The sequence below is a fragment of the Copadichromis virginalis genome, linkage group LG6, assembly GCF_057382275.1.
Source record: "Copadichromis virginalis isolate Kocher_CV1m ecotype Utaka linkage group LG6, C_Virginalis_male_GT1.1, whole genome shotgun sequence".
Lineage (NCBI taxonomy): Eukaryota > Metazoa > Chordata > Actinopteri > Cichliformes > Cichlidae > Copadichromis > Copadichromis virginalis.
In genome coordinates this window covers 33,308,705-33,333,903 of record NC_140623.1, presented here as the reverse complement: position 1 = coordinate 33,333,903, position 25,199 = coordinate 33,308,705, and the positions used below count along the sequence as shown (strand labels likewise).

General features: G+C 37.1%; 1 protein-coding gene across 1 annotated transcript; it reads left to right on the top strand.

The window, feature by feature from the left end:
* The first annotated feature begins 1,105 nt into the window (after positions 1-1,105).
* LOC146708205 (complement C3-like) lies at positions 1,106-23,821 on the top strand. Its single transcript, XM_085459975.1, has 43 exons — positions 1,106-1,217; positions 2,589-2,784; positions 2,995-3,157; positions 3,729-3,823; positions 3,974-4,062; positions 4,358-4,440; positions 4,552-4,639; positions 4,752-4,857; positions 5,010-5,130; positions 5,382-5,497; positions 5,640-5,786; positions 6,743-6,842; positions 6,982-7,076; positions 7,200-7,391; positions 7,514-7,669; positions 8,832-8,961; positions 9,204-9,272; positions 11,221-11,418; positions 11,512-11,632; positions 11,717-11,805; positions 11,897-12,036; positions 13,006-13,218; positions 14,474-14,537; positions 14,625-14,714; positions 14,861-15,067; positions 15,217-15,292; positions 15,433-15,592; positions 15,759-15,854; positions 16,087-16,237; positions 18,404-18,489; positions 18,914-18,991; positions 19,103-19,258; positions 19,544-19,606; positions 19,730-19,811; positions 19,930-19,978; positions 20,092-20,182; positions 20,275-20,364; positions 20,461-20,563; positions 21,634-21,723; positions 22,603-22,695; positions 22,785-22,868; positions 23,285-23,429; positions 23,554-23,821. The coding sequence occupies exons 1-43, from the start codon at positions 1,144-1,146 to the stop codon at positions 23,693-23,695; spliced, it is 4,977 nt and encodes a 1,658-aa protein (XP_085316101.1). The 5' UTR covers positions 1,106-1,143; the 3' UTR covers positions 23,696-23,821.
* Positions 23,822-25,199: the final 1,378 nt, after the last annotated feature.

Genomic DNA, 25,199 nt, shown 5'->3' with positions numbered 1-25,199 from the left:
CAAGCTCCTTTGACTACGATGACCTGGATGACTGAGAACCTTCACAGACATAAGTAAGCTTTACTTAGTTTTTTTGAGGCAACGAATTTGCATAGTTTTTTTGAGTTCTGGAAACAGGTTTTTACTCTGTACTCACAGTGAATAAGTTGCCCTAACTTAGTCATCTTAAGGAAACTTCACTCAATTTTTTGAGGCAACGAGTTTGCATATTTATTTTGAGTTCTGGGAACTGACAAGGTTGTACAGTGTACCCAAAATGAATAGGTTGCCCTAGCTTAATTATCTTAAGTAAACTTTGCTCAATTTTTTGAGTTCTGGGAACTAATGAGGCTGGACAGTGTACTCAAATTGAGTAAGTTGCCCAGGCTTAATCATCTTAAGTAAAACTTTACCCAATTTTTTTGAGGCACCAAGTTTGCATAGTTTTTACAGATTAGATTAGATTAGATTTTACAGCGTAGTATCAACTGACCATTATATAAATGCCACCACCTTTAAATGATAAGCATTTTGGAGGATCATTAACAGTGCTCTATGCCCTTGGTTAATGTGGCACAGAGAAGTATAAGTTTGTTCTGAGGGTAAAGGCAGGATCCCTTTTGCTTTCTTTTCTTTCCCTGTCATTGAAATCCTAAAATACAAGATCTCATACATTGGCGTCAGGATTTTACTGTAAAAAAAAATCCCTGCTGCTGAAACTTCAAAAATCCCAGCCAAATACGTCATGTAAAGTTACTCAATATGTTTTGATCAGACCACTTGTCTGATAATTTTTACATACTGGTGGATATGTGGATTCAAAACAGGCAGTACAATAATATGAGCAATAGCATGACATTTTATAAAACACAAAAGAATATTTACTAGATCCCGTGAACTAATTACTAAACTGCATGGTAAGACATTATTTAAACATGTAAACCTTTATTGATTTTCCAGTGTTTACTTGTTTCTTTAGAGAAGAGATAATATGTATCAGGACTAAACTGTTTCCCAACCTGCTGCTGGGAAATTGTGTGTACATGTGTTTGGAAAGAGGATGAATAGACATTTTGTGGGAGTGCACTAGGCGGGAGGTTAGTGAATAAAAGAAGGATGCTGCACGGCCACGGTTTACTTTAGCAGCAGAAAAGGGTCGGGATAATGAGGAGAACTCTGCTGCTGCTGGCCTCTCTGGCCTTTGCTTCTCTCACTTCTGTGGCTGATGGAGCTCCATTGTAAGTAGACCTGCTGTACTTTTACACATTCCCAGTGAGGTTGAATTAATTCATGCAAAACAAAGCCAATGTCATTATCTTGGATGTGTGCAGAAGGTTTAATTGCATTGAATTGAATTGAATTGAATTGAATTGAATTGAATTGAATTTTTGCATGAATATATTATTTTATTTTGCATAGTTTCACATTCTTTTTTAAGCAAGAAGGCATGGGTGGTATTTGAAGGAAAAGGAATGAGGAAAAACTTATGGAAAAAAATATTAATGAAACCACAGTCCAACTAACTTTATTGCTAACTTAATTTTATTTGTTATTTTGTGTAATGAGAAGCTGCAGCCAGGTCTGCAGCTTATGTAACATAAGTCAAGGTAATCTGGTATTTAAAGTGATGCCAAGAAGTTGTCCTAAACTTTGTCCAGAGTTTGCACAGTGGTGCATTACGCCAGACAAAGCAAATAGAATCCAGAAGCATGATGAAAAGATGTATTGATTTAGTTTTGGACTTTATTCAAGATAATCAATAGATCACTGATTGTGTTTAAAGTCCAGCACATAGCTCATAACCAATCGGAATTTACCCAAAAAACGAACCTTTCCATGGGTTAAAACATCTGATGTTTATAATGACAATCTCTTTATGTTGTCACTGTGGCTCCTTTTCAAGCAACCAGTCATATATTATAGGGAAAAGAACTGTCATTATGATAAAGAAAGAACAACATCAAAGAACAGCATCTAAAGTGTTTTAAACATTGTGAAAGGGTATATTCTAACTCAAGACATGATCTTCTCATGTTAAACAGACCTTAAAGAGGATTACAAAATCTACAATAACTTTATGATATAAAATGGTTTATATTGTCTATGAATAATAATGATGAATCAACAAACTGGCATCAGGCTGCACTGCAATATATAGAGAGTATTCAAAAATGTGAGCTCAGACTTTAGCAAAGAAGCACAAAGATAGCATTTGTCAACCTGGGAATTAAGAATTCCTATGTAACACTCTTACTGAATACTGGCTATTTCCACTTCCTCAAAACCTTGAAAAATATTTTTTAAAAACCCACAAATTAAAAAATAATAATTAAGGGTCACATGGGAAAACAGCCGGTAAATACTTTTTTTTGAAAGTATTTGTTCATAAAACCTTTATACAATAAATAAATAGATAAAAATAATAATTCATTTTTAATTTTTAATTAAAAATAATTATTTCAGCAATTATTAACATGTTTTTCATAGTGTCTAAAATGAACATATAACATAATAAATAAATAATTTATTCTTTAGTCAATAACAGCATGTGTTTATCTACACAGAGACTAAAATCATTAACATCTTTCTATGTTACCACCACTCTGCAGGCAAGTGATGTCTGCCCCAAACTTGTTGCGGGTGGGAACTGCAGAAAACATCTTTGTGGAGTGTCAAGACTGCACTGGAGGAGACGTTAGGGTTGAAATCAATGTGATGAACCATCCAACCAAAACTAAAAGGCTGGCAACAACATCTGTGACCCTCAACAATGCAAATGACTTTCAGCAGCTTGGGAAAGTAACGGTAAGTTGAATTATTTGTTTACTGCATATAGAATAGAATAGAATTCAACTTTATTGTCATTGCACATGCACAGGTACAGGGCAACGAAATGCAGTTTGCATCCATCCAGAAGTGCTTATGTGACTATCATTGTTATTTCTATTACATTGAAATTCAATTATCATTGAATATGCCATCCAAGTCTTTATAGACTTTTCATACTGGTTTCAGATCCCTGCAGGAGACTTCAGTAAAGATCCCAACGCGAAGCAGTACGTGTACCTACAGGCTCAGTTCCCCGACCGCCTCCTGGAGAAAGTCGTCATGGTTTCCTTCCAGTCTGGTTACATCTTCATTCAGACAGACAAGACCCTTTATACACCAAACAGCAAAGGTGAGTCTACTGCTACCTCATGACTGAGAAACAGCACACACAAGGGTAGTTCTGTGGTGACCCACTAGAGGGCTCCACTCAAACCCAAGCTTAGAGGAGGGGTTTTTGTTGTGTTTGGGTGTGATGTGCTCAGTTGATGTATGGAGGTGAATAAAGCTGGAATGGAAAACTAGAGCTCCCATGTCGTGTGTTCCATGCTTCCATAGTTCTACCTTTATTTTATTTAATACAGATTCAATATTTTTTCAGGGCCATTCAATAAACTTAAGGAAACATGGTGCTGCTCCAATAATTTAGAGTTTGTTACAGTAATTATGTGACTATGGCATCACTTTTCACAAATTAGAAAGCTGTTTTGTGTAGTCCATGCAGTCCCATTGAAAAAGGTTAGAACATCTGATAATTTTTTTCAGTGAAGATTTGAAAGGAAAAAAGTCATATATTTCCCTCGGTTTGATTAAGAAATATTTTAAATTTAAATTAGAAAACCAAACTTCTTTATTAAATATTCCTCCCAACATGTATACATCACTGCCCGAGCAGCAAAAATAACATCTTCTCTTCCCTTCAGTTCATTTCAGGATGTTTGCACTGACACCCCAGATGGAGCCTGTAGAGAGGGATGAAGCAGCCCAATCTGATGCTTCCATTGCCATTGAGTTTGTGGTATTGTGTTTTATTCTTCATGGGCTCAGAATTGAAAGTGACATTTTGCAATCAGCCGTAGCAAAACAACGAAAACACAAACTTTTTTTATTAGATTTTTTTAATATTTTCATTTATATCTTAGTTTTGAAAATTTATGTTTTTCCACAGACACCTGAAGGCATTGTTTTACCACTTGACCCAGTCTCTCTAAAATCAGGTATTCATTCTGGAGATTTCCAGCTTGGTGAAATTGTTAGGTGAGTACTATTATTATTATTATTATTATTATTATTATTATTATTATTATTATTGCTAATAATAATAATAATAATAATAATAATAATAATAATAATAATAATAATAACAATGTGAATCCTGTGTGTAGAATATACTCTGCAGTCTAATTAATGTGTTACCTTCAGTTTTACAAATTCTTGAATTATTTGTTTGATTAATATCTGTCTCTCTCTCTCTCTCTCTGTGTGTGTGTGTGTGTGTGTGTGTGTGTGTGTGTGTGTGTGTGTGTGTGTGTGTGTGTGTGTGTGTGTTTAGTACTGGATTGTGGAAAGTGGTGGCAAAATTCCAGAGCAACCCACAGCAAATCTATTCTGCAGAATTTGAGGTCAAAGAGTATGGTGAGCATCCCATTATCTGTACAGTACCTGCACAACATTTCTTTACTGTTTTTAAATGTGCCATACAAATAGCAATTTGAACTTGACAAAGAAAATATTTTAATCTTGCAGTTCTTCCCAGTTTTGAGGTGAAACTGACACCATTAACACAGTTCTTCCACGTGAACAGCAGAGAGTTCACTGTCAGAATCAAAGCTACGTATGTAATTGTTTTGTGGATTTAAGTAGTATATATGTGATCGTTTGTTGTTACATTTTGACCTGGGTTCGAACTGGTTGTTCACAAGCACATCTTTATTTCATGGTTTAAGGTATCTGTTTGGTCAGGAGGTGGATGGAACAGCCTATGTGGTATTTGGGGTCATCAAAAAGGACCAAAGTAAGCAGAGTTTTCCAGACTCTCTTCAGAGAGTGCCGGTGAGCCCATATTTATACTTAAGATTTAGCCTTTCCATATAAAGCAATGCTGACATAAGAATTTAAATACCTCCTACTATTCAGAAACTGTATTATTGTGCTATAACTGCGGAACATATCTTTACATGAACATCTTTATGTTTCTGAATTAGATTGAAAATGGTGAAGGAGAGGTGACACTGAGGAGGGAAGACATAACAAAAGTTGAGAGGGACATCAACAGCCTTGTAGGGGGCGCCATATTTGTATCTGTCAGTGTGCTGACAGAAAGTGGTAAGAAAGAAAGCCCATCTTTTTGGTCAGATTTTCCTATATGTTAATTTCAATGGTCCATCAGCTTTAGAGATAGTATATGAGTATCAACAAAACAAAAAAAATTAAATAAAAAAACCCCATCTGTGTCAGAAATGAGAAATTACTGTTTTTTGTTTTTATTTTCGGTGAAAACAAAGTGAGTAATAGAAAAACAAATGAATTCTGACAAGTTTTTGTGTGTATAATTATTTTCTTGTACCCTGTCACAGGTAGTGAAATGGTGGAGGCCGAGCTGAGAGGTATCCAGATTGTTACATCACCCTATACGATCCACTTTAAAAGAACTCCAAAATATTTCAAGCCAGGAATGTCCTTCGATGTTTCGGTAAAGCACTAATTTACATTTACATAGTCTGATATAATATTACACTTTGAAATCATAATTTTGATATGTCAGTTGTGGTATTTGAAGAAATTATAATTGCTTTAAAAAGTGTTATGATTCAGTTTCTTTTTTCTGATGTCAGATTGAAGTTTTAAATCCTGATGAAACACCAGCAGAAAACGTTCCAGTAGTGATTAATCCTGGGGCAGTCAGGGGACTCACTGCAGCTAACGGCATGGCTCGGCTCACCATCAATACAGAAGGAAATGCAGCCGAGCTGAGAATCAATGTAAGTTTTTTTAAGTTTTCAAAAAGCTTATAACCCCCCCCCCCCCCTCAAAAAAAAAAAATAACAGAGTATTCCAAAAAAGACAACAAACAAACAAACAACAACAGCACCACCAATAATCTTACAGCACAAATATATATATGTATATATATAGATATCTATATATAGATATAACCTTATGTCTGTTTTTAATATTTGCTCCCTAACAGGTGGGCCAATATAAACAAAACTTTGCATAAACATCAGAATTAGAATCAAAATTACGTTTATTGCCAAGTTTGTTCACAAACAAGGAATTTGTCTCAGTGTCTTGCTGCAAGAAATATCATCCAACACCAATTATTACCATCTGTATGTTTAAAAAAAACTAAACAAACATTTGTTATATATCCATTTGTTATATTTATTATATGTTCATCATCCCTCTGCGGATGGATTGCTTTACACGTCACATTCAGTGTACATTGCATGTGCATAACCTAACTGTCACAAAAACGACCCATTTTGCTACTTCCACTACTATTACTTTTACTACTAGTACTATTACTTCAACTCAAACTACTACTACTAATAATAATAATAATAATTACAATAATGACAACATTAAAAATGACTTAATATAATAATAATAATGTAATAATAAAAATAATGTAATAATAATAATAGGGCAGCACAGTGGCTGCCAGAATGCTATTTTGGATTGTTCTGGCCCACTTTAACGCTTGCTCACACAAATGCTGCCCTCAAGCAATAAAGATCATTTTCAACCCCTTTTTACAATAACATAGAAAGAGATTATCACTTGCTTATCACTTAATTTAACTTGTTGCTCATTGGTTATGTATGCTGGGCTTTAATTACAGGTCCTGACTGATCCTTGCACAGTTACACATGAAAGCACATGAATGTTTGTCTTATGCTTAGTATGGCTTATGTGTGTGTGTCTTTAATTACAGGCAGTGACCGATGACAACATTCTTACACCTGATAAACAAGCAAGAGCAGAGATGACAGCAAGACCGTACCAGAGCAAGACCAGGACTTTTATCCACATAGGTGAGAAAAATCTTGAAGAAGCATTGCATCAAGTAAAAGAATAAAGATTGTTACTGTAGGTAGAAGTGGAAGTATACTGTGTGAAACAGGCACTAAAAGATGTGTTCAAACTATAACATTTATTGAAACATATTTGCAGGTGTGGATGCAGCTGAGCTGAAAATATCAGACAATCTAAAAATCAACCTCAATCTCAACCAGCAGCCAAATCAAAATCATGATATCACATATCTGGTGAGAGACGTATTCATTTGTTTTTGTATATATAGCTATTTTTTCTGTGATGCAACGACTGGTCATAGTACATACATGTGAGCTTAAGGTGTTAGGTATTAATGTGTAAATGTGTTTCCCCAGATCCAGAGCAGAGGTCAGCTTGTGAAATACGGCCGTTATAAGACAAGAGGCCAAGTACTGATTTCCCTGATACAACCAATCACCAAAGAAATGCTGCCATCGTTCCGCATCATAGCATACTATCATACAAGTTCAAATGAAGTGGTATCAGACTCTGTTTGGGTGGATGTAAAAGACACCTGCATGGGCACTGTAAGAGACTCAAGAGCTGTGAAAGAGTGAATCTTTACAGCCAAAATGCACAAATGTTACTCATTTCTACAGTAGTACTTATTTTTTTAACATATACAAATTTGCATGTCACCCTCACTTAGCTGAAACTGGAATCCTCACGACCTGCTCCAGCCTATGAGCCTCGCAAGATGTTTGGTCTGAAAGTCACAGGAAATCCAGAGGCCACAGTGGGACTGGTTGCAGTTGACAAAGGTGTCTACGTCCTAAACAACAAGCACCGCCTGACACAGAAAAAGGTCATTTCTCGATTTTTTGCTTTTTATATTTTATAAATTGTTTAGCTTCAGTAAACAAATTGCACATATTGGATTTTGTATTAATTTACATATTGCATACTGTTGAGAAATCAGTTTTACCCCGGTTCTTTTATTCGTCGAAACTTCCAGAGACGGCACCGGAACTCAGTAGTCATTTCACAAAACCTTTATTCACCTTTATTCATCTTCATTTAAGCATGCACTTCTAGAAGGGAAGACGAGGCCGGTTTCCCTCTCCAAATCTTCACCCCTTTGTTAGTTACAGCCAGCTTTATAGAAGTGACCCCATCATAAAACCCCCTACGGTGTGCTGCAAACTCTGTCTGTGTCTATGTGCACGAGCACATGAATGCCTACATGTGCGTTCCCTCGTGTCTATGTGAGTGCTTGTGTGTGACTGTGTGCGCATACCTGTATGTATGTGTGTGCACATGAGTGAGTGTGCGTGTGGATGTGTGTGTGTGACAGTTAAAACACTGTGGGTGTAGGTAACTCCCTAGAGGTCATAAAACCCCTCTCCCTTACAGACCACAGGTATCCAGTTACAATGTTGAGACCCCCACCCATACATCCTCTGGGGAATTTCCACTCAGCATTAACTCTTCTCTGTTTTACTTTCACAGCTCAAGTGGGGGAGGGGTACCCTACAATCTACTCCTAAGTTCACAACACAATCAGCCTTTATTATATTGAGGGCAGTGTCAGTGTCTCTACAACAGTTCTACGTTCTATGATAACACATTTCTAAACTCTAAATCAGCTAAATATTCTACAATACATACCAAAACCTGAAACTTGTTATGCTGTTAAAGCATGCTAACCTGTGCCTCAGAACAACTATGCATTAGCTGGGGCACACGACAGGTGGCCCGTAGGTCCCCAGTTTTATTTGTTGCTCTGAGTGTGTGTTCATATGAGATTATTGTGAGATTATTGATTATTGTGAGTCTAAAATTTGAAAAAAAAATTAAAATGTGACAGTGAATTCAATGTCATAATATAATCTTTAAGATGTCAATAAGACATTTTTTATTTTTTAGCCCATTTGTTTTTATAGATTTGTGAGCCATATTCGAGTCCTCTTATTGTACGTTTACTGTTCAATTTACATTCTTGTATGTGTTTGTACTTTAACCTGTAGGTGTGGGACATAGTAGAGCAGTATGACACAGGCTGCACACCTGGTGGAGGAAAGGACAGTATGGGTGTCTTCTTTGATGCTGGGCTATTGTTTGAGTCCAACACTGATGCAAAGACCACATATAGACAAGGTGACAATACTTTTCTTTCGGCTTCATTGCTAAACCCTTGAAGAATGTTGGGTTTTCTGCTTCATCACAAACATATTAATAAAGTTGAAATATTATACTTAAAAAAAGGATTATTTCTATCATGTTTGAACAGTCCAACAACAAAGGTTGTGTTATATTCTTTCTATTTTAGTAACATAAAAACCAAATTCAGATTCAGGCTTGTTTGATATGGTATATTTTGTCTGTGTCTCATTTTACAGAAATTAAATGCCAGCCTGCAAACAGAAAGAAACGCAACGCTGCTGTAATGGATGTCAGAAGCAGCTTATGTAAGTATATAAATATTAGGGGTGCAACGATACACAAAATTCACGGTTCGGTTCGGTTCGATACTTTGGTGTCACGGTTCGATATTTTTTCGATACAAAAAAAATGTTCATGCCTTTTTAATTTGTCATTTATTAAAATTATAAATATATATTTTAACTCAAAAGTACAGTTTTTAAATTTAACCCTAACCCTTGTGCGTGTTTTTTATTTTGACAGCGAATGCGCACCTGCGGACCACTTATGTGCAGCCCTGGTTATTTAGCTCGTCATATTGCAGCCACAGAAATTATTTTGTCCATGAAACCATAAAGCTGCACTTTCTTTTTGCCTTATAGTCTGATTTGTCATAACTTCTCCGTTTTGTGGTAAGCTTTTCTTTGGCTGTCACTTCTTCACCCTGACCTGTCTTATTTGGCTCAGCAGAACTGAAATATATATCTGTCTGTGAAGGTTCTCAGTCATCCAGGTCATCGTAGTCAAATATAAATCCTGCTGCTTTTACACACGCACTCACATAAGCTCAGCGATTCTCTGCGCGATCAACCTCTCACATGTTTAAGCTTGCTGCGGGAGATTTCACTTGTCATGTTTGCATAGTAAGCTAACGATTAATAAGACGATGTCAGAGGAATTGGTGCGCAAATTATCATCACTCAAAGATCAGTGCTGTCGCTCTCTATACACAGTTCGCACGATTGCAAAGTGAAAGCAAAAAAACAAGCGCAAATTCAAACGCGACTTCAATATGTCACATATTGACAGTGGCTCACCGATGCCAATGACATAATTACCCAGCTACATTTCTGAAAGAATGCAAAAGCATTGACATATATTTTTCCTTCCTACAATAGCCCGACGGGCAGGGCAGAGATAGATTTTGGTAGCCCGACTGAAAAAATCGCTAGCTCCGGGACGTCGGGCTAGTGATATTGCGAGCCCTGTATCTGATTGAGGAATCATGCATCTTTGGAAAAGAGAGTTTATTACAGAGAAATGTCTCTTTCCAAAATAAAAGCTATACTATCCGCTTCTTCTGGGCTATATTCTCAGCAGCATAAGGAGAATCATGTGCTAACAGCTGTCTAAATGACTCGGCTAAAGTTAGTAGCATGCTTGTTGTTTTTGTCTTTGCACTAGGATGATGTCGGCGTAAATGTGCAGTCATATTCGTTGTGTTCCCACTAGTGCTTTCAGGTTAATCTCGTTGAAATGACCTTAACACCACAACACGGCAAATCTCCGTTAACGAGCTACCGCCGATCGCCCCGTGCATGGGGCTAGACGGCCAACACGTTAACGAGCTAACTGCGCTAACACACTAGTTCCCACCCATGTAATTGAGCATTGCATGGCACATCCAACATACTGTTTTACTTTAGTCCATGACTCACTTACCTTCAGGGTCATACGTCACATGAAAACCAAAATAATTCCAAACGCCAGATCTGAATGAGGGTGGGGGAGGTGCCCTGCGCTCTTCCTTCTGTCTATACTGTCTGTGTTGAGCGCTCAGTGGATCTGCGCTCGACAGTGCAGCCTAGGCGGAGTAGTCGAACGCAGATTCACTGAGCGCTCAACACAGACAGCATCGTCAGAAGGAAAGTTGATAAAATAAATTACAAATGTTGTATTGTTCGATACATATGCGTACCGAACCGAAAGCACTGTATCGAACGGTTCAATATCGATACGAATATCGTTGCACCCCTAATAAGTAAGTATATATATATATATATATATATATATATATATATATATATATATATATATATATATATATATATATATATACAACAGACAAAAAGAAAAATAAAACATTTATTTTATGCTTTTGACTTCATTAAAATATTTTCTTTTTACAAAAAGACATATTTAAAAATATATGTTTGGAACTTTACAGTGAATCACAGTTCTCATGCTTTCTTCCACAACCGTCTCTGTTTTCAGTAAAAAATTATACAGACCCAGTAGAAACTGAGTGTTGTCTGGATGGCATGAAGGAAACCCCCCTTTCATACACCTGTGAGGTCCGCAGCGAGTACATTGTTGATGGTCAAGGCTGCCGTGATGCTTTCCTGCGCTGCTGCAAGGCAGTGGAAACTCTTCGAGCAGAGAAGAGGGAGGAAGACCTCAAACTGGCTCGCAGTAAGAGATGGAAACAAAATGGGAAGGGGTTATCTCATTCATACTACCTGTCATAAAATTCACAAAATTATATCATTTTTAAACAAAATCCAGGTGAAGGAGAAGACAACAGTTTCATGGACAGCAATGAAATTGTTACTCGCACCAAGTTCCCAGAAAGTTGGCTCTGGTCTGATATCAAATTGCCTCCTTGCCCTAGAAACACACCTAACTGGTGAGTGACTGTAAATCACAAACACATACAAATGAAGTTACATCTTAACATCTCTCAGACTGTAAACATTTTTCTCTGTTTCAGTGACACCACATCATTTGTGAAAAATGTTCCTTTGCAAGATTCAATCACAACCTGGCAGTTCACCGGCATCAGTCTGTCAAGAACTCACGGTGAGGACTCGGTGACTAAAATATGGCTTTTTTTGGCCTTCCCTTTACTTTTTTTTAAAAATGTCATTATTTTCTGCATATTTTCTTTAAGGAATCTGTGTGGGTGATCCATTTGAGGTCATTGTCAAGAAGGATTTCTTCATTGATCTCAGGCTGCCTTATTCTGCTGTCCGTGGAGAGCAGATAGAAATTAAAGCAATCCTCCACAACTACAGCCCTGATCGAATCACTGTAAGTACAGAACCACAGTAATTACTGGACTGAAACACAGTGGTGTTCAAAAGTGTCATCTTGTGCAGTTTATTATGTGCATTTTCATGTTGTGTTCTCAAAATCCTTTGAAAAAAAGAGAACTGATTATTAAAGAGATTATTTTAACAAAGCTTAGAAATTTAGTGCGTGTTAACCATAGTCTGCTCATTTTATGTAAAAATGTAGTTTGTTGTTGTTTTGGTTCATGAGCTTGAATTTTTTTAATTTGTGTGTTATATATAAGTGTAGACTTGTATATAGTTAAACATTATATAATGCTGAATTTTGAATATTGATTTATAAATAATAGAATTTCAATCAAGGGGGTAGGAACAGAAAAAGTGTAAGTTTCATCCTACTCCTTTTCGAGCATAAACATTGTGTAGACAAGATATATATATTGATAGATATTCACAAAAAGTTAATGTCATTAAGTTTTTCTTTTCTCTTGTTATTTTAGTCATAATTACATGTTCAAAGTAAAACGATTCTATCTATCTATCTAGGCTTATCATATATTACTAAAATTGAAGAGTACGATCCCTTTTTCTGGTGGTGGTCAGAGGGCCCGGTGGCCCCAGTGTCCGGCAGCCTCGCCTCTGTCAGTGCGCCCCAGGGCAGCTGTGGCTACAATGTAGCTTGCCGTCACCAGTGTGTGAATGTGTGTGTGAATGGGTGAATGACTGAATGTAGTGTAAAGCGCTTTGGGGTCCTTAGGGACTGAGTAAAGCGCTATACAAATGCAGGCCATTTACCATTTACCATTTTTCATGTTGAGTTTATTACCTTCGTTTTCTGTAAATAAGGAGTAACTGAAATTGCCGAAAGTTAAAGGAATGCTCAAAAAAATCTCCGTATTTCATCAGGATCTTTGTATTGTTCCAGTTTGAAACACCACATGATCAGTCTCTTCTCCAACTTTGTCATTGCTGTTTTTCTTTTATAAAGGTACGCATTGATTTGACTGAGGAGGAGCACGTGTGCAGTTCAGCTTCCAAACGTGGTAGGTATCGCCAGGAGGTCACTGTTGGGCCCGAGACCACACGATCTGTCCCCTTCGTCATTATTCCCATGAAGGAGGGAGAACGGCGCATTGAGGTTAAAGCAGCTGTTAAGGACTCATTTCTCAATGATGGCATCATGAAGATGTTGCGGGTGGTGGTAAGAAAACCAATGTTTGCTATTTGGATGCCCAAAAATGTGTTCAATATCACTTTCTTATTAAATAAAACAAAAACCAAAAAATGTCTTATCTGAATGTGAACAGGCCTTTCAAAATTGTAGTAAAGGTAGTAATAAAATAATTTGAAAGTTATTGTTTGTTGAGGTTTAGGCACAAAAAGGAACAGACAGAAACAACAACTGGAGTCTGGCTCAATCCCAGACCAAACATCAGACTGATAATTTTGTACACTAATAATATGTGTTGATCTTTTGTTCTAATCACTACATGATTATTACTGCCAAAAAATTTCCCTTAACAATCTCAGAAATCATCAAAAATATTATCAATAATCATACTGGTCAAATGCATTTTTAGTTCATTGCTTGTTTTGTGTCTATTTTGTAAAAGGGATTTTATTTAAAATGTGACTTAGGTCAAGTTAGAAAAACTATGTGATTTGAATTAAAATAACAGGTTAATATGGTTAATGTTGCAGGAAGTCTGTCACCTTGGTTAAAGTTACACGGGAACAATATTTAATAATTACGTATAGTTAAAAATAGATAATGATGTTGTTGAAATTTAAATAGACCTGACAGTTCAAGCTAAGTCAGACATCTAAAGCTTTACAGATGGCCAAAATGTTGCAACCAGACAGTTAAGTGAAGGATTTTCAAAACATCAACACTTAGTTAACAGTGTTGAGGATCCTGCCACTTAACCACATCATGCCAGATATCACAGAATTGTCTTGAGAATTTTTGTAATGTTCATAAAACGACACGTCAAAAATATTGTCATCTTGAAAATAGTTTCAGCTTCATACCAATATTGATGATGTTATATTTTATATTATGTTATATTTTATATATTGTAAGGAAAAATACTCTGTGCATAACATAACATTGTAAACCACCACAGTCACTTAATTATTATCTGCCTCTCAGCAGCACACTTTCAGTATCTATTGCAACTACAAAGTACGCATTTTATAGCTGCAATAGTAAGTTGACTACTAACATCATTTGCATTTTTGCTGCTGTGGCTACTTCTCTCACACATCGAGAGAGGTTCACTTCACACAACAAGAATACAAAGTTAAACTGAGTTTAGTCATAAAGGCTGCAGTTAGGCTTAGAAGGACAAACTGTGGAGGACTTAATTTAATTATGGATTTATTTCCTGTTTTGTAGCTACTGCACTTTTCTTTGCTAAAATAATGATGACTTCCAATGTTTGTCTGTTTTCCAGCCTGAGGGCGTGCTGGTTAAACATCCAAAGATTGTGACTTTAGATCCTGTTAAGAAAGGAGAAAGTGAGTTTATCTATTAAAAAGCTAGATTCTAATTATTCAGTCACACACTGATTTTCACCTTAATAAAACCTTTTTTTCTCTGTTTAGATGGTGTACAGAACGAAGTTCTTAACAGTGGAATTAAAAGGAAAGATTTGGTTCCAAACACACCTACTAGCACACAGATCTCTGTGACAGGTGAGAAATATTTAATATTTATGCAGTTTATGTGATTCAGTGGCTATATCACCCTGAAGCTTCTATTATATATTGTTATTGTTGACATTCGGGACTGACTACCTTAATGGGTGTTGTGAACCTTTTTTGTATGTGTATGCATGCAGGGAGAGAACAAGTATCTCAGCTGGTGGAGAATGCCATTGGCGGAAACTCAATGGGCACTCTAATCAGACAACCCTCGGGCTGTGGAGAGCAGAACATGATCTCAATGACCCTGCCTCTTATTGCAACCTTGTATTTGGATAAAACCAACCAATGGGAAACTGTGGGCTTTCAGAAACGTAATGAAGCTCTCCAACATATAAAAACTGGTAGGCTCTCACAGATGTACATGAATTCTTTGGTAACACAATAAACACACAGAGCGCCTCAAAATTGTTTCTAATTGATAAGAGTCAGATGCAAGTTGAATAGCAGTGAAGTAAAAAGATTGTTTTATTTCTTTAATTGTTTCATCAAGGTTACACAAACGAGTTGGCCTTCCGTAAAAATGATGGATCGTTTGCTGCATTTGTTTCTCGCCCAGCTAGCACCTGGTGAGGCACCCACAAACATCCATGAATTCATACATAATATTTTGCACATGCTGCTTTAATTTCTGATTTTGCAAAGCCAATTTATTGTAAGGGCAAATAAATTATATTAAGCTATTGTATCCCCTCTTCCTGTCTATAAGGCTGACTGCCTATGTTGCCAAGGTGTTTGCAATGGCCCATCATCTGGTTGCAATACAAGATAATGTAATCTGTGATGCTGTCAAGTACCTTATTCTCAGAGGACAACAACCTGATGGTGTTTTCAAAGAATTTACAGCTGTAATCCACGGAGAGATGAATGTGAGTGCACTGATTTCATTAACACCAGTTCTTCATCTATACTTAAAATACAAAATAACTTATAACTAAATGAGAAACCAGTTATACAACTGCCAATCAGCTTTTATAAATATTAAAAAAAAGTTCTGTTAGAAATAATAATAATATGTTTGTGCTTCATCTGTAGGGTGATGTGGCCGGCTTAGATTCAGACGCCTCCATGACAGCTTTCTGCCTCATTGCAATGCAAGAGTCACGCTCAATATGTTCCGACACTGTCAATGTGAGTATTTCACCTGCAAACATTGTTGTTACAAAGTATCTAAAATAATCAAACGGTGATACTTTCTATTGCACTTGCATTGAAGATTTAAACCACAGACCAGCAAAAACAGACAGAATTTAATTAATTTCACCAACATGTTCTGTAGGCTCACAAAAGGATGAAGAACATTATGTTCCGTTTTCCTGTCACTCATTATCTTCCTTTCTTTTTCCTTTTTTCATCTGCCCAGAGTCTCCCAGGCAGTATAGACAAAGCAGTGGCCTACCTGGAGAGGCGCCTGCCCAGCCTCACCAACCCTTATGCTGTGGCTATGACATCATATGCACTGGCTAATGAAAACAAATTGAACAAAGAGATCCTATTCAAGTTTGTTTCCCCAGGTATGTTCACACACACACACACACACACACACACACACACACGCATGCACGATCACACACACACACACACACACACACACACACATACACACCGCACATGTTTGCACAATCAGTTAAATGTAACTATGATTATTACAGTCTCAGTGAATTCCAAAAACCAGTGAAAAAGAAAACTGTACTGCAAAAATATATTCTTGAGGATTTTTTCAGTGCTTTTCAGTTGCTACCCTGTTCTCCTCTCATACATACAGGACATAACCATAGGCTAAAATACGAAAAAAAAATTTGTCATTAATGGTTGGTAATGGTGCAAATGGACTCAAGATGTGGAACTCAGAACAGGTCCAGCAATAGTGCTTTTATTTACAGTAAAGTTACAAAAAATGACAACAGAAGGAATTGTGAGCTATTGTGTCCAGGTTTGCAATATTTACAGATCCACAGAAACTCTACAGGGAAAACTCTCTGTCTTAAAAACTCACTGAGACACAGCCAGGATTCCTGCGCAGAGATGAGAAAAATGTGAGGTGACAACAATAGACAGAACATAAAAACTTCATATATGTGCCGACAACACTAACTCTTTGCTGTTCAACAATCAGGCCTGAAATATGGGTATTCCTCTAGCTTAAATCGCAGACAGAACAGCTGATTACCAACAGAAGAGTTTGGAAACTCCAGATTTGCTGACACCAGAGGTGGGGAACTTTTTGGATTCATTTCTAAGTCGAACATGTTTCGTAGATACCCTGCCAAACCCTCTGGCCTTCCAGATGCACTAAAGGTGGTGCAGATGCTGCTGCACGTGGACAGAACACTTACCTTTAGTTGCCAGAAACAGGGGAGGTTGTTAGCCCAGCAACGCCTCAAATGTCAGCCAAGTGGGAGCCTAGTAGCCAATGACGTCATAGTGTTGTGGGCTTACTTGATTCAGGTTAGCTGCGTGCTCCACCTGGACTAATTTGTGTAGTGGAGAGCCGCTTCCAAATCCTGGTTGCCTTATTTGGTCAGCACACTAGTCTGCAGAAAGAAGGAAGTCAGAGGGAAGACTAACCCAGGCACAAAACTCTCTCCAGGCAAAGGATATTTAATTGGGCCCCTTATTATGTCTTGAGAGATCCCATGCAGACGAAACGCATGATTCACCAAATCTGTGATGTCTCTAACTAAAAGGGCAATTTTGAGAGAGCAGCAAAATGTACAGACCTTGAAAAACGGTCAAGGATGGTGAGAATGACAGTGTTACCTGCAGTTGAAAAGAGTCCAATGCAAAGTCAAATGCAATGTGGGACCAAGGGCATCCTGGTATTGTTAGTGAATGCAGCAGACTAACTTGAGGGGTGTGAGAGGTTTTCCTTTGAGCACAAGTGGAGAGGGCAGACACATGCTCCAAACCCTTATTCAGACTTGGCCACCAAAAGAAACACTGGAGAAAAGTTAATGTTCAATGGTCAATGTGGTGAAAGTAAAAGTATATCTTTATGGAAAATTTCTGAAATTTTGTGATAAACCTGCAGAATAGAGGATAATTCAAGTGGTTCGGAGGATACAGAGATGTTAACTGGTTTTCTGGGAGATGTGGCTGATTTTAGACAGAGGTGATAGCCATTGTTCTGCCACAAATGAGGGAATTCCTCTAGCTTGAATAGAAAGCCGATCATCTGAAGACTACCACGAGGTGATTGTTTTAACTCTTGGTGTTCGGACATGAGATGCGGGAAATGGAGGAAGGACCTTCCCTTGGAACAGAAGGCGTGGTTAGAGGGACACACAGTGAACACACACACACACTGACAGAGGGAGATGAGCGAGAGAGAGTTGAGGAGAGACAGACAGAAGTGGGTGAAAAGCACTGAAGACTGGAAGACCATGACTTTTGTTATTCATGAATTTTAAAATTTACTATTTTATAAAATATCTGAAAAAATCTCATCAATTTTCTTGTGTTCCTGAAAATTTTACTTATTGAATATTATTGATTCATTTCTGACTTCTCAGTAAAATCCAGTGTGCCTACTCGAATTTGGGTATATATTTATCAATTTACTTTTATCTAATGAATACCAGTATTTTTTTTAACTTGAAAAAAGTTTTTACATTTTTTCTAAAATATTTCTGTTTTATATTATAGTAATAAAAATGTACTTGTGTGACTGTGTCTGTCAGAGCTATCTCACTGGCCTGTACCTAGAGGCCGTATTTACACTTTGGAAACCACAGCTTATGCTCTTCTTGCTCTTGTCAAGTCTCAGGTGAGCATGTCCAAATTATATCATCCATCTGTCATTCATGTGTCTCTAAAATATTATAGGTTTTGGACACAAAATCATTGAAAATTTACTTTACAGTATTTATATACCATTGCTGACCATTCCAGAGTTACCATTTATTTAACTGTGAAATTCCAGCTCAATGAAGATAATTTCTACATTTATTTTTATGTTGTGTTATTATTGTGTGCAAATACAAATTAAAACAAATAAGACATTGCTTTGTACAGAGTCGTTATGAACTATGAAAAACATTGCATTTTCTTTCATTAGGCAAGTTTCTGGACTGGATTTGAATTATACCCAAATAAAAAGCAGATTAGAAAGCCTTCAAAGTACCTTTGAAAAATGTTTTTCCATAATTTATTTTAACACTCTACTCCCATCCTTTGCTGTTTTAATAAAGAACTTTGAAGATGCCAGACCTGTTGTGAGATGGTTCAACGCACAACAGAAGGTGGGCGGAGGCTATGGATCAACTCAGGTAACACAAAACTTCCTGTCAATCAAGATATCATAGGCAGATATTTTATACATATTATCCCACCTTATAACCTTTGCCTTTCTTTATCTCCCCCACTTTTCTTCTCTCCAGGCTACTATAATGGTCTATCAAGCTGTAGCAGAGTACTGGATCAACGCTAACGAACCACAGTATGATCTGAATGTGGACATCAAGTTGCCAGGAAGGTCGGCACCTGAAAAGTACAATTTCAATCAGAACAACCACTATGCCACAAGAACGTCTAAGGTGAGAAGAAGCAACACAAACACAGTCACCATGTAGCACAATTTGTCAGTCTGAAAACATGTCCTCTAGCAGTAAATAAATCTCAGTACTGCTAGTGTTTCTGTCTTTTTGGCAATCCATCTCACCACTCTGCAAGCTTTTTGGTCTATTTCCTTTTCCCTGTCTAACAGACATTCAATGCAATTTAAATTCAGTCGGTGGGAGCAAAGTGAGCTTATCTCTGTTTTTTTTCTCATAATATGTACAAACACATCTTTGTGTGTTTGTACATATTAATCCCAACAGATTAACGATATAAACCAGGACATCACAGTGACTGCTAGGGGAACAGGAGAAGCAACAGTGACAGTAAGTTATCTGTTAGTTGATCATTTCAGAATCCTAGACAAGGCTTTTTAAACCTTAAAAGAACAGTATTACAAAGACTTATTTATCACACAATATAAAAACACACTTTTTCTGATGCAACAGTTGGTATCACTGTATTACGCTAAGCCCAAAGAACGGGAGAGTGACTGCCAGAATTTTACCCTCAAAGTGGATCTCGTAGAAGGTACTTTGATGTCCTTTATCTCCTCTTTTTATTTTACTTATCTCATTAAATCTGTTTGCTTCAGTTTATGGCATTTTATTTGTTTGTGCTCATTTTTTCTTTTTCCTTATTCTTTCAGAAAAATCAAATGCAGATGAAAAGATATACAAACTTAGGATAGAGGTCATGTAAGTACAATGTAAACTACACTTTAGAAATAGTTTTGGCTTAATAGGATTTTTTTGTTCCCGTCCATTTAACTCTGCTGTCATTTGAATCATTCTTATCATTCTCTCTACAGGTATAAGAACAGGGATCGTGATGCAGGCATGTCAATCTTGGATATTGGCTTACTAACTGGTTTTGCTGTTGAAACAAAAGACCTGGATTTGGTAAGAAGTTATGGTAATGTTATGTGGTTACAGTTAACCAAAATAATAAGACCTCTTAATGTTTAAAATTTGGCCTTTTTGTGTGTCTCTAGTTGTCTAGAGGACGTGGCCGCACCATATCAAAATATGAGATGAACAAAGCCCTGTCAGAAAGAGGCTCACTCATCATTTACTTGGACAAGGTTGGAAATCACTCCAATCGTTCTTCTTATCCCCCTTTTTTCCACTTTGCCTGGGTTTTTATTTATGCTTTTCCCTGTCTATATTTCAATTCCCAGGTTTCTCACACACGACCAGAGGAAATTGCTTTTAGAATCAAACAGGAAATGCCAGTGGGCGTCTTACAACCCGCATCTGTATCTGTCTATGAATACTATGAACGTAAGTCTCATAAACATGTTACCTTTGTTATTCTTCAGGTGTTCCAATCACTTCCATGGCTACAGGTGTATAAAAAAAGCGCCTAGACATGCAAACTGCTTCTGCAAAGATTTGTGAAAGAATGGGTCGCTCTCAGAAGCTCAGTGATTTCCAGCCTCTTACTGTGATCGGATAACACCTGTGCAACAAGTCCAGTCATGAGATTTCCTCAAATATTACTAAATATTCCACAATCCACTGTTAATGCTATTATAACAAAGTGACAGTGATGAGGAACAACTGCAACTCAGCCATTAAGTGGTAGGTCATATAAAATCACAGAGTGTGGTCAGCAGATGCTGAAGCACACAGAGGTTGCTAACTTTCTGCAGAATCAATAGCTACAGATCTCCTAACTTCATGTGGCCCTCAGATTAGCAAGCACAGAGCATAGAGAGTTTCATGGAATGTCAGGAGCTCGGCTTGGCCCCTTATTTCCAGTTAAAGAAAATCTTAATGCTTCAGCATACCAAGATATTTGGACAATTTCACCATCCCAACTTCGTGGAAACAGTTTGGGGATGGTCTCTTCCTGTTCCAACATGATTGTGCACCAATGCACAAAGTATGGTCCATAAAGATATAGATGAGCAAATTTGGTTAGGAAGAACTTTACTATCTTGCAACAGTCTTCACCCCAATAGAACAGGTTTGGGATGAATTAAAATTGGAGAGTGTAAACTAGGCCTTTTTGCTTAATATTGGTGTCTGACCTCACAAATGCACTTTGGGAAGAATGATCAAAAAATCCTATAAACACACTCCTGAACCTTGTGGAAAGCATCCCAGAAGAGTTGAAGCTGTTATTGCTGCAAAGGTTGTGCTGACATCATATTAAACCCTATGGATTAAGAATGGGATGTCAGTCAAGTTAATTTCTGTGTGAAGGGAGAAGAGCAAAATACTTTTGGCAGTGTAATGTAAATAGGCACACTATGCCATTTTATTCGATCATTTTCATATACATTGTTATATCTACCATAACTGTCACAAAATAACAGTCAAATACTTGTTTTTTTCCCTCAATGCAGAAACACGCTGTGTGAAATTCTACCATCCAGAGAGGGAAGCTGGAAAACTACTGCAGCTCTGTAGAGATAACATATGCACATGTGCTGAAGGTAAACACAATTATATATATAATCATATAAATCTGATTAAATAAGCTTATTTTAAAACTGTAATTAAAAGGTTTTCATGTATTTTTATATTAACTTTAAATGGTACAGAAAACACCAGTAGAAGTGTTATTAAAGTAAAGGTTTTATTTTAAAAGTCAAATTTTGAGCAAAAATCAGAATCAGAATTGCGTTTATCGGCCATTTATATGCACATATACATAAGGGCTGCCACAAATGATTATTTTGATAGTCAACTAGTCACTGATTATTTTTGCGATTACTTGACTAATCAGATCAAGCGTGATGCAAGCGTGAGAAAAACTGATTCATGCAACTAGACAAAGAGCACAAGCACACAGCAAATCTACAACAGGATAGTTTGGACTAATGTCCAGACCCCAACCCATTTGAAATGCTGTAGCAAGAATATGATAGACTTACACATGGGCAAACTTAAAATTCTTGAAACAAAGTGAGACACGGATTTTAGAGAAAACAATTACTTATTACTGCTAAAGGTGATTCTGCAAGCTTTTGAATCATTGGGTATACTTTCACACTGCAGTATTCTGGCCTGTGAAAGCACATTTGTTTTTCATAACTAGCTAGGGTGCTATTAGTAACTTTAGATGTATGCACAAATCTACAATTATAAAATCTGAAAGACGCCTATTTTGGCAAATGTGATTTAAAATTTGTTTTGCAGTAAATAATCAAAGGTTTATGTTAGAGACTGTAGTCACAACACTCAGAGCAGGAATTAAATGCTTACTGATATATTTGTTGTGTAGTTGACCTTCATATACCTGCAGTCACCTATCAACACACATGTATACATCAGCTTTGCATTTTTACCCTGTCCCTATTGTGTACTTACAGAGAACTGCAGTATGCAGAAGAAGGAAAAAATCCCCAATGATGACCGCCAAGCTAAGATTTGTGAAAGTACAGAGACCAGCAAAGTAGACTTTGGTAAACAAACATAAATGGGTTACATTTAGTTTTATTTAATAGGATATAGTAATGCAAAAAGCTAAAAACTATACTTTGGCTGCCCACAGCTTACAAAGTACTGGTTGAAGAGATTGTAGAAGAGTTATCCACAGACAGTCACAAAGTCAAAGTGCTGGACCCCATCAAAGAAGGCAAGTAGCTACGTCCTTTAAACGTCTATTTTAAGAGAAATTACTAGTTGTTGTTTTTTGTGGCATTAAGATAGCAGTGATGGTTATTTTCTATTATAGCCACAAAAAAATAGGCAATTTGAAGGACAAATCGAGCATTTTATAAAACTGCTGCATGCTTTTGTACTAAGAGGTACATTTAGTGGTTGACACCATTTGCTATCAGTAAGCCAGATTAGCTTGTCTTGCTGATACCCATTTTCTAATTTAACATTTAATACTCAGCACAAGCATATTGCCAAAACACTTATATTACACATAAGACACTATTATGACGATACAACTAGGAATGTATATGGACACAGCAGCACTGTGTTTGAGCAACACATTCAGTCATTCATAAATCACTGCTCTAAACTGTCATATCTTAATTACAGGGAGTCTTGATGTTGGTCCACTGAATAAACAGCGCATATTTCTCAGTTATCAACATTGCAGAGAAGCTTTAAGTCTGGAACAAGGAAAAACCTACCTTCTCATGGGCTCAGATAAAGATATTCACAGAGATGACAAAAAAGATACGTAAGTATATTGTTTGTCTGGCTGTGCTTGTGTGTGGTGTATATTTAAACTAATCTCAGAGTTCTATTCATTAATCATACCTTCAGTGAATAAATGTAATTTTTCTTTCAATTGTTCTTTTCAGATTCGAGTACGTAATTGGTGAGAGAACCTGGGTTGAGTATTGGCCTACAGCAGAAGAGTGTCAGACTGACAAATACCGGGATACCTGCTTGGGCTTGGAGGAGATGGTCAATCAGTACTCACTCTTTAGCTGCATCGGCTAGTAAAACAAAACAAAAAAAATCTAATTTTGTTATTCTGCTGTTTTTACAATTTTCTGTAAAACAGAAACCAATATAACATAAGGGTTTCACCATTTCACTGCAGTGATTAAAATGTATTCAAATGGGGTACTGGCTCTTAGTGTCTTTTGTTAAGTTTATGGTGGTTGAAAAATTTCTCGCATTTCTAATACATTTGAAATGTAACAAGCACAACGAAGAATAAAACTTTTGAAATAATAATAGTAATTTTAAATGCTGCGTAAGTAATTGTAAATTGTGTATCACTTTTTAACACCTTATATTTTAGAAATAGAAATAATTACACTGTAGTTACAGTTAAAGAGTGAATAAGTAATTCTAAGTAGTACCTAAATTCTGAATATTTTTAACAAAAAGGGGACACAAATTATGCTGGATGTAATTTTGTAATTTTAGGCTGTAAGCATAATTCTTTTGGTAATTTTGTGGAAAAACAAACAGTATTTATCCATATTACATTTTAAGAACACTGTATTTAGGGTGGCTGTAACTCAGGATGTTGAGCAGGACATCCACTAAGTGGAGGTTTGTTGGTTGTCTCCAATGCATCCATCAGAGTATGAATATGTGTGGATGTTTAATAGAATGGGTGTGAATGACTGAATGAGTCATGCTGTTTGAAGCACTGGCAGTATTCAGATTCATTTTCAGTAAATTTACTTTTTTGGGCCATATTAGTGGTCGACACCCCACTGTGATAAGGCAAGCAGAAATTATAGCCACAAACAAAAACATCATATGCCCTCTACAAAGTGTGCAGTGGTGGTCCTAGCCTGTTTGGCGCCCTGGGCAAACACTCCCTCTGGCGCCCCCCCCCCCCCCCTCAACACACACACACACACACACACACACACAATCAATCAATCAAAGCTTTATTCGTCACATGCAGGTTGCCCTGCAGTGAAATGGGACCCCCCCCCCCCCCCCCCGACCTTACACATACAGTGGGGCAAAAAAGTATTTAGTCAGCCACCGATTGTGCAAGTTCCCCCACTTAAAATGATGACAGAGGTCAGTAATTTGCACCAGAGGTACACTTCAACTGTGAGAGACAGAATGTGAAAAAAAAATCCATGAATTCACATGGTAGGATTTGTAAAGAATTTATTCGTAAATTAGGGTGGAAAATAAGTATTTGGTCACCTCAAACAAGGAAAATCTCTGGCTCTCACAGACCTGTAACGTCTTCTGTAAGAAGCTTTTCTGTCCCCCACTCGTTACCTGTATGAATGGCACCTGTTTGAACCCATCATCTGTATAAAAGACACCTGTCCACAGCCTCAAACAGTCAGACTCCAAACTCCGCCATGGCCAAGACCAAAGAGCTTTCGAAGGACACCAGGAAAAGTATTGTAGACCTGCACCAGACTGGGAAGAGTGAATCTACAATAGGCAAGCAGCTTGGTGTGAAAAAATCAACTGTGGGAGCAATCATCAGAAAATGGAAGACATACAAGACCACTGA